This window comes from Rhea americana, unplaced genomic scaffold (genome assembly GCF_003343005.1).
Source record: "Rhea americana isolate MKP2758 unplaced genomic scaffold, rheAme1 scaffold_12, whole genome shotgun sequence".
Lineage (NCBI taxonomy): Eukaryota > Metazoa > Chordata > Aves > Rheiformes > Rheidae > Rhea > Rhea americana.
The window spans coordinates 3,127,804-3,142,802 of record NW_028185261.1 but is presented as its reverse complement, the minus strand read 5'-3'; the positions used below and the strand labels follow the sequence as shown (position 1 = coordinate 3,142,802).

The 14,999-nt window shown below is 36.7% G+C and overlaps 1 protein-coding gene across 1 annotated transcript in view; it reads right to left on the bottom strand.

The window, feature by feature from the left end:
* Nucleotides 1-4,171: 4,171 nt before the first annotated feature.
* FRZB (frizzled related protein) overlaps nt 4,172-14,999 on the bottom strand; it is a 26,078-nt gene continuing 15,250 nt past the window's right edge. The window contains exons 3-6 of the mRNA XM_085321923.1: nt 11,769-11,834; nt 9,538-9,742; nt 9,220-9,283; nt 4,172-5,501 (exon numbers count right to left, since the gene is read on the bottom strand). Coding sequence (XP_085178049.1) covers nt 5,391-5,501; nt 9,220-9,283; nt 9,538-9,742; nt 11,769-11,834 — 446 coding nt within the window. The 3' untranslated portion in view covers nt 4,172-5,390. The remainder of the gene's footprint in view (nt 5,502-9,219; nt 9,284-9,537; nt 9,743-11,768; nt 11,835-14,999) is intronic.

Here is a 14,999-nt window from a genome sequence, read left to right as displayed (position 1 = left end):
CCATATTAATACTGTGGGTTGGTGACCATTCAAGAATCCATTTTAAGCATATGGTTCAGTTGTTTATCATTGGTAAAGAATACTGTATCTCAGGGATGTTTACATTTTATTTTCTTTCCTCTATTCATTCTCTTCACTGCCTTTCTGAAAATTTGCAATGTACACAACTGAAGAAAACGCTAGCCACATTTCACATAAAACAAAATAACAGTCATCACCAAAGTCTGCATTTATCAGTACTCCCAACACAACTATCTGAACTGAATAAAATCCAATGCCTGTACTTGGTTAACATCCTAGAGAGGGAATAAAAATCCCTCCTCCAAGGATCATAAAATGGTTAAGATCTTTAATGTAGGACACAGAGCTATACTGTTATATAGATGAAGCAAACCAAATTTTCCTAAGTCACAGCAGCATTGCCAGAGAGCTGGGAGACAACCCAGAAGTCCAGACCCCACTCTATCAGCTCTTTAAAGGTTTGCTATATGAATAGAAATCACCCACTTGTACGCTTTGTATTTTTTTCCACCAGTGAAGGGAAACAAGAGTAGCCAGTTAAATCCCTCCTACACAGCTGTATTTAAGCTTCCACAAATGTATTACTTCCCTAGCGTATAATGTTCAATAGTTCACTCACTATTACTATCTCATTAACTTACCTGCTTAATTTGTGCAATAAATTCTTCAAGATATACATTTTGGCAGCTTACACTGCACATTGTTCCCGAATAACTGCACTGACAGCTCCCCAAAGCTAGAGACCCTTGCAGAGACCTTCACAAGAGGCTCTGGATTTGCTCAGAGTTTAACTCAGATTAGATATATTTTATCACAATGTCAATATTACACTCAACTGATACTTTCTCAGGCTTGATACACTAGAACCTTATTTAAAAACTGCTTCCAATTGAGTCATATTGTATAGTCTTGCTGTATGATATCTTATCCTATCTTTAAAAATGCTGACATTTTCCTCTTCATTTTGGAGCTCCCGTTTCACACACTGGAGATCTAGGTTTTGCAGCCTTCACTCTCCTCAGTGACCTGTCAAGGTCTYTCTCAGCAAAGCTAATTAAAAACGAATTATGCTATTCTCATTAGCATTAATGCAAAAGTTGTTTTTACCATATAGACGCTGGTTAATATAGGCTTCAACAGAAGGAAAACTACATTGAAATAACAATACAATATACAGACCGAAATTAAGCTTGGTTTGTTTTATGATATTAACATGTCCAGAGCCTTCAGTGCAGATTTTTTTTTTAAACTGAGTCAACTCCACCAGAAACTATAGATGTTGCTTGTGAACAGCAACTTGAGTGTTTATTCCTCCTGACTTCTCATCTGTTGAGCTACAATGGGAAAATGTGCCTTATGATAAGCCACATGTCAACCAAATTATCCATAGAGATTTTACAGTGCATGTTTGCTCTCTGGAATAATAAAATCCAGATGTGGGAAAGGCATGACACTGAATCACATGTGCATCATGGTAAAATAACCACGCTGTACACAATTAGGCTGGCTGTCTCATGCATTTTTGTTTGTGCTTCTTCTATATGATTTTAGTACCAYCTTCAAACACACTGTAGTTCTGAAAGTGAATAGAAAGCCTTTGCATATTCAAAGATAACAAATAAATATTCCTAGTCATTATGGATCACTTGTTCCATAGCTACAAAGATTTTCATTAAAGACTGAGCATGACCCTCAACTGCACACRAAAAGGAAAGATTAAAAGCTATATACTCTTTCTACATCATGACACAAGAATTYGGGGAACACAAGGGAAAAGAGCTTTCCCTCCAGCACACAGATRGCCATTTAAAGGGGCTCATCATCAAAGCCCACACTGGAAGCATGAGTGTAGCCATACCTGAGCTCTACAGACCTCCGAGGTCTTTTCTCCTGAAGCAAGTAATAGCATCCCTACACAGCCTGGCTCTATTAGCTGTGTATTGAGAATGGACCTGTGTATAAACTGCAGTCACTTACTAACACTACACGTAACAGCGCAAGATACAAAAAATAAACTACTCCATTTCTTACCTGATGAGATTCAAGTACAGACTTTGTTTTCACTGATTAGATAGGAACGTGGCAGAAACACGTTGCCCCTACACAGCAGTCCTTCAGTATAGATACCCTCACAGATCTGAACAGCTAAATTAAACAATTCAATGTACTATTGATTTATGTGGATTTCCAACTGAGTTTATTGGAAAACTGTCCACTTAATGACTACAGCCAGTCCAGGATGCCCCCCACCCAAGAATATTACTGCTCAATCAACTGAGAGTGCTCTCAAGTGATTACTGTCAAGATCTCTCTCTCACAGAAACATTTATCAACAAGTTCCCCCCCTTACCTCTGAAATTGTTCTCTTAGATGAGCAGAGAGATAGGTAACCAATTTTCTTCATTGGCATGTTGCAGAGGAGAGCAAACCTACTGTTAACACCTCTGGCTATCCTTCAGAGGAAGGCATCACACCCTGTTGTCCCCACTAGAAAGGAAAACAGCAGAGGTTAACAGCATTAAAAACACCTACCTCACTTTCTGGCTATCACATTGCTGACTAAACAAAGAATAGTTTAAGACCAGCAATAAAACAGTAAACCCCAGAATAAGCGAGCTGGAATTGATGACCAGAAACCAGCTGTAATTAATTACATGGAGCTACTTCTTTTCCATTCTTTGTTCCAAGGGATCATAATTTTCCTTTGGTCCTAGTTAGGATGATTAAAAGATGAAGGAAGTGCATCTTTCTTCCAGAGATAAATGGAGTAGATTCTGGATTAGACCTTTACAAATAATTTAATTAATTAAAAAGATATCTTTTAGCAGGAATATTCTGACTTTCTTTGAATGAAGATATGTGGCAATAATGAGTGGGAAGCACAGGCTAAAGCTAAATACAGTTTTAAGAGAAAACTAAAAAGAAGTTTCACCYCATAGAATCCAGTTCTGAATTACAAGAGAGATTAGATTAGTCTCTAATATGGAACTAATTAAGCATTGTGTAAAAGCACAAACTACACAGCCTTCTTCAGAAAGCTCTGAGGATGGGGATAGGATAGTAGTAAACAAGACTACTCAGAAGCTTGGTTTTCTTAGCTTTTTGTGCAATAGTTTCTTCTCCTTACATTAGCTGCCTACTGTTCACATATATTTTTAAAAACTGAAAAGTACAAAGCCAAATAATTAAACTTTATTAATAATGTTATAATGGGTCTCATAGGACTTGCAGCTTACTAGCCCCTGGTCTCCATTTTCTGCTTCAGTGACGCTGTTCATCCTGACATATCTATTGTAATGCACCAGAGCCAGAGGGTTGCTCACTGATAGCACGGCTGGAAAAACAGGAACCAGATGATAGAATAGATGAAAAAGAAAGCATTAAACTACAATGCCCAAGATGCATCATAGCAACATTTTCAAATGTGATCAAGTTTTTAGTTTAAATGATTCTTATTGTTTTAATTCTTTACCCCCAAATCAGCTTTTCTTTTGAAAAGCTTCTACAGCTTCAGAGCCAGTCTGCATAGTATCCTGAGCAAACACTGAAATACCAAGAGGCTTAATATTCCACTGCTAATCTTCAGAATCACTCAGTTCCCTAAATTATCCCTTTACTTTTTCAAAATAAAAAACACAAATGAGATTTTGAGCTTTTCAGGAAACCGGCCTGTGTTTCAACTTGTTTAGTATCCAGCACAATTAAAATCTTGCCCTGAAACCTCTAGTTATTAATAGACATGTTAAAATAACATCATTATAAATATCCCAAAATGTTTGTTTACTTTACTATTATGATAATTTTAAACTATCTAAAAACTGCAAAATTGTTTTCTTAACAAAAGGCAGCCATAATGCACTTAACTGCATGACAATACTTTCAGCTGAAAATGCAAAAGCTATTTACATCTTAAGTAGAGTGGTTTCTTTACTATATACTATAAATGAGAGGCTTGTTATTTTATTTAAATCATTTAAAATTCTTTTTAAGCAAGAGAGACAAAAAAAACGGGAAAAGAACAGAGTGCTAATTTCAAATACTGGCATTGTCTGCAAAGAACTTTATGAAAGCACAAAAAAATGAAGGGTTTCTAGTTTATATTTTGAACAGTAATATAATAAAGTGACATTGATTCAAAAGTCAGATAAGATTTGTGTTGACAATTCTTTTATTGGACATATTTTACTGAGCATTGAACACTGCTGCTTATGTAGGCACAGATTTAATAGTAACACCACAAAATCAAAATGATAAAGTGCAGACCTGTACTGAGAAGCAGGCCTGGTAAGTCAGTCTACCTTTACAACTCAGCAGAGAAATGAAAGAAAAGGRGAAAAAACCTGCCTTTATAAGAGAGAAAAAAATATATTGTAAATTATGTTCCAAGGTAAAGAACAATGCAATGTTTCCCAAGTATTCCCAACATGTTCAATATTCAAGTCTTGTGTATAAGCATACTGTGTTTGCCACAGTAAATATTTGAAGTTAGACTTTGGTTTACACAAGTTACAAAATTACTTACAAATTTAACAAAATTGTACTGAGTAAAACAGACCTCAACATAATTTCTTTCCTCAATGCTAATTAGTACTTTTGTGAACAAGAAATTCTACCAATGACCAAATAAAAAAAAGTAACTACATAAACAGCACTAAACATCCAAACTGTGGTTTTCTACTAGTAAAACTTTGTCTTGCCATTTTTCTGTGAGGAAACCTGCAAACAATTTTCTTCAAACAATTTTCTTCTCCATTCATTTTCTAGACATATCATGTGCCTCTAAATGTGTGTGTGTACACACATATATGGTAGCTGTATTTCAGAATAAAAATTTACACATACACACAAATATATGCATATATTTTATATATGTGTGTGTGTGTGTGTGTGTGTGTGTGTGTGTGTAAAAAAAAAAATCCAACAACCTCCACTTCTCCTGCTATGATTTTCTGCAGAGTTCCAGTCTTTCTCATCACAGGCTTGGTCACAAGAGAGTCTGTGTAAATCATGATTTTAAATCAGTCTTTGATAGATCTCATTCCTGCTTACATCAGAATCTTCTCCATAAAAAGATTCATGAGATAAAATGGTAACTTCAGCATGACCTAATCTTTCCCAATCTCATAAAGGCAGTTTTCCAGCAGAAAAAAAAAAAAATATATATATATATATGTATGTATTTCCAGAGCTTGCACAGATCCAGGAAAAAAAGGCAGACACCAAGAAGAATAAAACTAATATAAGCTAAAAYATTATTTTGTAGTAAACAATAGAATATAACGTGCAATAGTGCAATTTCTCCTTTGCTGCTCCAACAATGCAAGTCTTGTTATACAGTCCCTTGAATTTTGACACACAGCATTTCACATCTAATTACGTGCTTGTCGTGAATTGCTGGTTTTGCCAGACTTCTGAGCTGAATCACTTTGTCCAGGTTCTCCTTTTCCCTTTCCAAGGTGGCGGAGTTTCTGATCCCAGCGCTGTATATTGAAGTGCAAAGAAATTATAAATAGATGACCAAAGAATAAATAAATATTATTTAATACTATAGCATGTGTTTACAAACCATTCACTTCAGAAATGCCCCATTACAGATACTCTTTCTATCTTTTGTAAAATAGATTTAGCAAAGAACCTCAATAAACCGTAATAAAAGAACACTGCCAGACTATGCTCAAGTAAAGAATATTTGAGAGAAAAAAAATATATTTTTTTTCCCCCACCTGGATTTAATTTCTGCTTTCCCTCCTAGCAGTTACAATTCAACATTACAGCATCATTCAAGTCCGGGAAATCATACTACTGACCCAGGTGATTTTACCATCTAGCCAACTACTTCTCCCTACATTAGATAGGAAAAACAGCAGAATACCTCCACTTGCACCTGCAAAAGTCTAAAACAGCACTGGTTGAGAATAATCACCATTTCCACCACATTAGCCTCAGAGAGGAACCAAACAGTGGAATATGAGTTAAGTAAGTTTCTTTAAACAGAAAAAGAGAAATGATTTCCTGGCCTAGTTTTCTTCCAGCCTTAGTAGTGAAAAAGAACTGTGGAAAAACAAACTAGACTAATAGCTTATATCTTCATCTTGCAAGGATAAMGAACTCCTGCAGTTTGCCTCCCTACACCATACAGCTCAAGCACTTATTTAGAAGCATAATTTACTTTCAAAACCAGAATCCTCAGGTTCTTTTTGATACTTAACTGAGAACTTCTTGTAGAATTCTGGAAGGGAGAGAGAGGTAACAGTTGTTTACCTTATATTGCCCTTCAACACAGCAAACTCAAGGAATTATGTAAATGAATGGGCTGATAAAAGGACATAATGACTTCAGCAGGAAAGTGTCTCACCTTCTAAATAACAAAATGTAAATAGATCCACCTGTTGATTTTTTGGAGGAGGGAGGGGAAACAGGATGAAAAAGATAGTCATTGAATTTAAGGAATAGAGTTGGTCAGTACTTTGTATCACGGTGTAATCAGACATAGGCATTGATTCAAGCAGTAACAAAACTGTAACTGAAGTTGTGCTCAGTTCTGTCACCATTTCTGCAAGAAGTTACTGATCTTTTCAAGCAAGGTGCTGAGGATACAAAGGAAATCACTGGAAGATAACAGTAGCTCAGTACCTTGTAGAAGCAGGTTTTGAGGCATATTTCAAAGATCTGGCTTTAGAGTACTTTGGACAGTTGCTCATATAATTTTGTGAAGGTGCTATATAATTCAAAAGGATTCAAAAGAAGCAGAGGGAATTGAACCCTTCATTGCTTGTTTATCTTATAACTGGTATTCTTTGCATTTACTGCAACACACACTGTGGAATAAAAGCTGCAGAAAATACTTTTTCCAGGTAATAGCAACATCAGTATAAAAAAACAGAATAAATGCACAGCTAGTACATATGGTAATGCTTTTGGAAAAGAAGATTGCCCGAGAAGCAAGTAGCAACCTAGTATGGTTTCTAATAGCACCTCCTTTGGCAGTGGGTCTGAGGCCATATGCCCTCCAAGGCACAAGGCACCAAGCTAGAGGTGGGTGGGTGGTATGGGACAAAGGAAAGGATAGAGTGGGATATATGAAGAATATGAGAACAAAAAGGAAGAACAGATGTAAATTTAGGCCAGTTTGGGGACTCTCAGTCTAGTAAAGCTCTGGGGATAGCAGTGCCCTCAAGAAGCTGCTCCGACTTTGGACAGCCTTCTCATAGGCTTCTGAACAGCAGCACAAAGCCACTMAATTTCAGTTATTTCTCTTTCCATCAAAATATCTATCCCTCTGTTGAGGGCCAAGAGGTAGAGGAACATAATTAAAGCTATATTTAGTTGAAAGGATTTCTGAAGAAATGAAACTTCATACTATCTAGGAAGCAAACAGTACAGGGCATCCCATTGGCTGGAGCAGGGCATCTGGGAAGTGGATAGGGAAAGTTTTCAYATCTCTTTGATTACTGTATTTTTGTTAAGACTGTTAGCTACACTGACAATTAAAATGAGGACAGTGACAACTATCATGGAACTGCAAGAAACACATACTAATATTTGTATGCCAAGTGCTATATATCTATTTGGCCATTCTTGTAGTGAATCTCACATCACAAAGAGAACATGGTCTGAAATTATCAATAGTCATCAATGTCACAAACTTGTTATTACTGAATTCTTGCCCTACACTTTAATTTATATCACTAGTCTCCTGATGAAAGTACCACTACTGTATCAGCAGTCATTTATATAGTGATACAAATGCTTTTGAAATACAGAGCAGCTAGTCTCTACTGCAAGACTTTAAAATCAATCCAAACCTGATACATATCAATAGCTACAAGAGCTGACAGGATAGCAAAAAGATATCAAGCATCACAGGATTTAAGAAAAAAAATAAACAAAATAAAAATGAAATAGGAGTAAAGAGTTTAGGTCTTTCTATACCCACGGAGCTCTTTACTACTGAGGTAGAATGAGGCAAACTATGCATTCTGCAGCACATGCTATCACAAGAATATTCTGCATACAGAGTCAATGCCTGATAGAACAACATCTGAATTAAACTGAAACTAATACCTGACAGAAGGCAACACCAGCTCTGAAATAAGTGAGAAAATAAGTAAGTTGCCAAGAAAGAAACAATAACTATACTGCCACCAAAGAACTGAAACTAAGGAGAAATTAGCCAATAGCCAATCAGCCAAAGCCAACTTTGTATTGGTATTTGACCTGTGGCACTGGATTTGAGAAGTTGTGCCAAATCAAACAACAATTTGGAATAAGATCCTCAGATCTTTTCCCTCATGCAATTACTGTGGATGTGACAAATATGCACAAAAAAAAACTTATATTTGTAATTAGAACTGTATTTTCTGCCATTTACTTACTGCTAAAGCTGTTTAAGAAAATATCCAACAGTAGAAGTGACTGGTTTGTACAGGTTAATTCATTATGTCAAATCCGCATTTGAGAAATTGTTTCAAAACAAGAACGCTCTCTGTAAAAATGGCATTCCTTACAACGTTGAAATCAATGATATTCTGCTATGCATCTAGATGCATATAGAGAGAAGCGTGAACAGGTCAGAACTGTGTGGATGCCTAGTTTAAACAGCCAGCCAGTCCTCCTAGTACTTGAGAAATATTAAATTATAAGACATTAGAATATATTTTCAAGTATTGTGTTTGAGCTCACTGCTTCAAATTCTCTATTAGGTGTAATACATGAGACTTCCTTATCATGTATGTCCCTCCTCTAGGCCAGAAAGATAAAATCTAAAATAGTCACAAATCCCACACAATTAGGTAAGAGAAACCTATTTAAAGAATATTAAAACCTAAAAATACAATTTCATGTTAGATTAGGCAACACTGGTAAAACCCTTTATTGAGATTCTGGTAGTAAYGGAGAAAAAGTAAGCATGTGCTGTGGAATGCACAGTTTGCCTACAGAGCTAAAACACTCCTGTTTTTTAATTTTTAAGACTGAAGTCTTGATCACTTTTACACTAGTATACTTTTGAGGTAATTCCACTCTTTACTTTGTTCAGTATATTTTTCTGAGTAATATAACAAACTACATGCCAGGTTAACATTTAATCATTGATACTAATGAATGAGGGCCTGTCTGTATTTTCTTCCTTTTTCTTGAAAAGGTGGGGTAAATGTTTCATATTTGCAACGTTTTACTTTTGGCAAGACGTTTTCTTACCTTTACTTTTTTACCTAGACGATCCTTCCATTTCTCAGCTATGGAGCCCTCTACCAAGAGTAACCTATATATTGGAGACAATCAGCTATTTTAGTAACAGGCATATAGAGGGTGCAGGAGCCAATACAAACAAAAATAAGAACTCTGTGCTTACAGAGACAGCCCTCTGCCATTCAGCAATTCAGTCAAATTCAATTAAGGAGTTGTACAGAGATTCACACCTAGTTTTCAGAGGCTGGTACCTCTGAAATATAATTCTACSGGTGGAGGAATAGATCAATAACAAGTATGCTTCAAGGGTGAGGAGAAAAGCGTTACCTAGAGCGCTCCTCATCTTCATAGCCCATTATGATGTATTCTTCATTGGCACTGAGCGGTGGACATAGGCAACCAGAGTTTGTGTAAAGGTTTACAGTGTCCTTTGGGATGTTCACCAAAGAAGATTTTAGAATCTCCTTTACTTCCACTACTGCAGTGACATCGTGACATTTAGTCTTCACCTCCTTCACTTTAGCCCGAATGACTGGGAAAAAGTAACAAAGAGCATAGTTAACTGCAGCAAACAATACGGGTTACCCCGCAAGCCATTCCTAGCGACCTCAGAGATTAGTCTTTTGTGTGATCATTTACCAAAAGCTTAGCTGAACTCAGCAATTTTCCCACCCCCAACTCTGTGCTTTATCACCTCACCCTTTGTGAAGAATGTGTGCCRTATTATACATTTAGTTCATTATTTGCATGCTTTCCTCCTTTTCACTCATTCTACAACTGCTCCCTCCTTGACTACTTGCAGTACAGATGACCAAAGATAATTTGTCATTCTCAGCCTTTCACARAATGTGAATATGCATAAAAACTTATTGTATCACAATTCCTATTGGATGACAGGCCCTTACCTTTTTTATTCTTTCTCCAGTGACCCAGCACCAATCTGTTCTGTTCTTTATGAACTCTAAGTGCTCCTGATCTTGACCTAATGACCTGTCCAGTCATTTCTTCCCTTATCCTTTCTTTTTGCCTTAAGTTGCATAGGAGGGAAAGTTGCCTTTTTAAGGCAACAGTTTTTCAGATCTCTCATGGTGAGCAATGAACTGATACCACATGCAAATGCAAAGCAAATCCAGGTCGTACTCTAGAGAATGCCACATCTTTCACAGTTTGCAGACGACAGAATGCCTTCCCATTTAATATAAATTAAAAAAAAAAGAAAAAGAAAAAAAGAAAAACTATAGATTTCTAATTTCTTATAACCTATGTGACAGAGGTAATATGGAAGGAAAGAAAAGAAAAAGAGGAGAGAATAAGGGACTTCTCATGCATTATCCACAAAGACATTCAACCAGCATGTACTTCAGCCACTTTAAATACAACTGCCAATAATAAACAAACATTATGCATTTAACATACACAATTTATTCAAAATGATCCACTCTCTTAAAACCTCTTAAGAAATCAACACAAAATCTTACTTTAGTTTGGAGCTCTTTCAAATGCCTTTCGAAAGCTCTTTAGTTTCAAAAGAAAGAAAAGGAGGAAACAAAGTAATACAAAATACAACCAGGTTAGCAATCATCAGTAGCATGCTCAGCAACTCTCTACAACATGCAGGGGCAGTAGCCACTAGAGAACAGTCATTCCATTAAGATTTCCCAATCTCAACACCACCTTAAAAATAACAATGTCTGACTGAAGACAATTCTTATTAGCTTCTAACAGGATTTATTTTTAAAAGAAACTTATCTGGCAGTAATTGTGTAAACACAATCTTAATGAACATTAAGTAATCACTACTGTCTAGATGTAGTCTTTAAAGGATGTTCAGTGAACCTAAGGCTATTCACATGAGTAATGGGTAGCAAGACTGGGCCCCACAAGCCCYAATCTCAAGGGCCTAATTATTCAGCTCTTGTAAGTGATACATATTTATGGACTTCATCAGGTTAATCTGCTTAAGACAAGTTTGTGAATAAAAGCAGCAGATAGGATGGATGATATGTCCAAAGACTAGGGCAATTTGGATAACAGGCAAAACATGAACATCATGCAGTTTACCCAAGAGCTACTGACAGCATAACACAACTGCAAGAGGTTCATTACTGACCTCAATAGCATGAAAAGGAAAGAACCTGGTATAATCCACAGTGAGTATGCAAGCATGAACATTAGTTTAAAAAATATATATATCCTCTGTAAGCAGATCATACCTGAGTTGTACATCAAAGAGGAAATTTAAGCATAGAAGTCCATAATGTCATTTTTGTCAAATCACTTTGCGCACTAAAAAGGTGCATGAATCCTGAAAACAATCTTGTATTAAAATATTAAGCTAATCTTTATTAATTCTTGTACAAACACTCTCAGTTTKGACTTTGGAAACAAGGCTTCAGGCCACATCTTCCTTCTGGGTTAACAGTTAATAACTGGGTCCATAGCCTACCTTTGTGAAAATTTGAAAATTTTCCAAGACCTACATATTTAATTCCCTCACTGTAGCAAAATATTGATCTCCTCCTTAAAAAGCTGGTATCTGGCCATGCCACAGTCCTTACCATAGTTGTAATTGTTCCGAAGATAGGTCTTCTGGGTAGCTTTTATAGGCTTACATTTGCAGCGCTCTGTAAAACAGAAATTTTTGTTTAGAAGGAATATAGTATGTGCCCAACGACAACCTGCCTGAAACTCCAATCTCATATCTAACAAAAAACTTGCCTGAATTTATTATTACAGGCAGGATAAATGTCAAAATATACAGGGTATTATTGGTCTGCTCTGCAGGAAGATATTACGAAACTGTCCCAAGGTTGGGTTTGGTTTGTCTACCTAATGGCATACATTCTCTGCAAATGACTGGTCTAGATGGAAATATTAGAGTACTACTTGTAAAATATTAACAACCACTGACAAACTTGCGTTTGATTTTTTTAATTTTATGACCAAAAAAAAGCATCTTAAATAGCTGCTTTATTTCTAAAGCAAAGTACAGTTAAAAATGTAGACAGTAATTCTTCTTTCCCTATCAACAGGGTGACAGACCAAGGCAAAGGTACCAATCTAGCAAATATTAGTCAAATGGATCAATGTGGTATTTTTCATGYATATACTATGAACAGTGCTTTATTTTCTAAATGTAGATCCAGATGAGAAGTTATCGGCTAAGTCCAAGGACTTAGATACCTAGAAGCCTGCACTGCAGTGCAGAACTTCCCGGCATTGTGTCCCTAGGGCAGAGTCCACAACTTTAAAGCAAGCTCTGACACTCACAGTGTAATATAGGAAAAAAACTGGAAAACTAGACAGAATGGTTATCCCAGAGAATTCATGGGGCAAGCAAGGAGCTACCTTGGTTCCACAGGTGCAGATGGGAAATGCTCAGTTCAGTCATTTTTACCACTGCATTTCTTCTGATTTTAGTTTTCAGATGTAGAACAGGAGGAGGTCCTAACCCCTACCTCAGAATCCATATGTAGGAAATCCTGCCTTGAAGGTTGGCACCTTTGGCTGTTCTTTCACTGAACAAAAGATGGCTTTGTGCTTYAAAGTGCAGCTTGGGGTGAGAGGCATCTTTACTTTGCAGGCTGAAGAACTTACCAAGAAATCGGAAATCAGAACCCTACACTGTCCTCAGGCTGAGGGAATTCAAAACTAATCTCTTACCACACAAGGAAGCATCTGAGCTTCTCTGAATGAGGGAAAAAAAAAAAAAAAAAAGACTCCTACCTGAAGCTGTGCCATTGTGCAGCCAGGAATGCTAGCTTCACAGACCAGACAGCGCAGAGGACCAGAGGCGAACAGTTAAAAGCACGCATGAGAGCGCCTATGAGAGATGTCCCTGGCATGGGAACTGAGACTGTATTTAATCCTTAACCTCCAAGTCAAACAGCAGTGAGGAATAAAGACAAGAAACCAGGTTCCTTCACCACAGGGACAGAATGCTTTACCTTTTCAGCCACACAATCATGTCCCTTCTTAGCTTCCCAACTAATTTTGCTTGAAAATTTCAGTAGGAGTAGTGTTGAAGTTCTGGCTTCTCCTTTAAGAAATTATAAGGGCTAAAAATTCCATGAATAACAAATAACTGTGTAGTTATAAACAGAACAAGGAGCTGCTCATGAGTCTCTCCTGCCAAACATGAGCTTGAAACCTGCGACAGCCACATGAGGGTACCAAAGTGCACACAGGCAGGTTTTGACATGCAGCAGGGCCAGCAACTGAAAACCTCAGTTTCAAGGCAACAATTGCCTCATTGAGCCTGAAACTCTGCAGATGCTTGGAGCTCATACTTTCTATGGAGGAAAGATCAGCAGTTTATTGGCAACATGTCCTAGATCCCACTATGGTTCTACCAGCATGCTCATTCTCTATTTTGGAAAAAATAATATGGTTAGCATAGCTCCCTGGAAAGATTGCTATTGCCTGACCTAAGTCATTCTGATAAATCTATGCTGTAGATCGTATCTGAATATAAATTAAACTTGTACTGCACATACAGAATTGGACATGTAATAATAAAAATATGGGCCAGAGAGCCACCTTCTGTTTGACTTTGCTGCATAAAGCCATGACGCAGAACCTTTTATTTTAAAAGTAGGGAAATCTAAACAGGGAAATTATTAGCCCATATGGCAGTAAGGATGACCTTCAAAACACAATAAAAATGAACACTGYCAAAGTACTATTTCCAGTGGTGCAGCTTCCAGACAGCTGGAAAGAATACCTGATATAAACACACTTTCATTAGCGTCTGGAGAGTACTAATGCTGAAGCCTCAGACCCATACTTTTATTAACACCACAAATATTTCACTGCTGGTTATTTTAATGCAAATATCCATTTATTTCAAGCTAGTGTATAAGTGGAGTTTGATAGAGCTGCAGAGTCAATCCAGCTCACTGAAATCTTCTGCTGCAAGCCCACTAGCACACTCATTTCAAACACTGGGTTCAAGAATTAAGCATACTTAGYCATCTATTTGGACACAATCAGTAGAAGCAGTATCTAGTTTAGAGCWGAGCAGCTGATCTGAGCATAGACCCAGGTGTCCTGACTCATACTCGATGTCCTAAATATCTAACACTGTCTGCTGATTATATTTCACTCRGCATTTAAATAGGAGTAGACTTAATACAACCTATTTCTATACACCACTTATTTAAAATAACAACGCATATAGCCAGTGATTTAGTAAAATCCAAAGTGAACTCTAAATTTAGAGTTTCAAAAAGAACTAAAAAGAAAAGAAAAGAAAAACAAAGACAGTATCACAGGGTTATGGACTTCGCAAATTAATATTTATTTTGGATTAAAAAAAATTCTCATAGTTGATAATAAAAAAACAGAGAACATCTCAAAGAAGAGAACAATGTTTCCTTGAATTTCAAGCATATCTTCAGAAATTTATATATTAAATCTGTTCTCCATATAGAAAGACTGTATTGTTAAAATAGGCTCTACAGCCTACAGCCTTAAGCTTTTGTATGACATTGTGTTAAAATAATAAAAGCAGAGAAGGGAAGTGATTTTTGGCTTCCCTTCTGCCTGCGTATTTTAGGCCATGTTACGGCACATTTTATAAGTTGCCTCAGAAGAGGCCATAAAAGACCTGATCCTATGACCCATACTCATGCATGCATCTCAGAATTCAATTCCACAGTTTTAGATTAACAGTTTCCTGATCTACAGAACTCTGCTCTTTGGTACTAATAGAAAAAGAATAGCTACCCTCACAGTTCCATCAAATTTAAGCCAGTATTGAAGCTTTATTTTCCTTTTTTTTTTTTTTT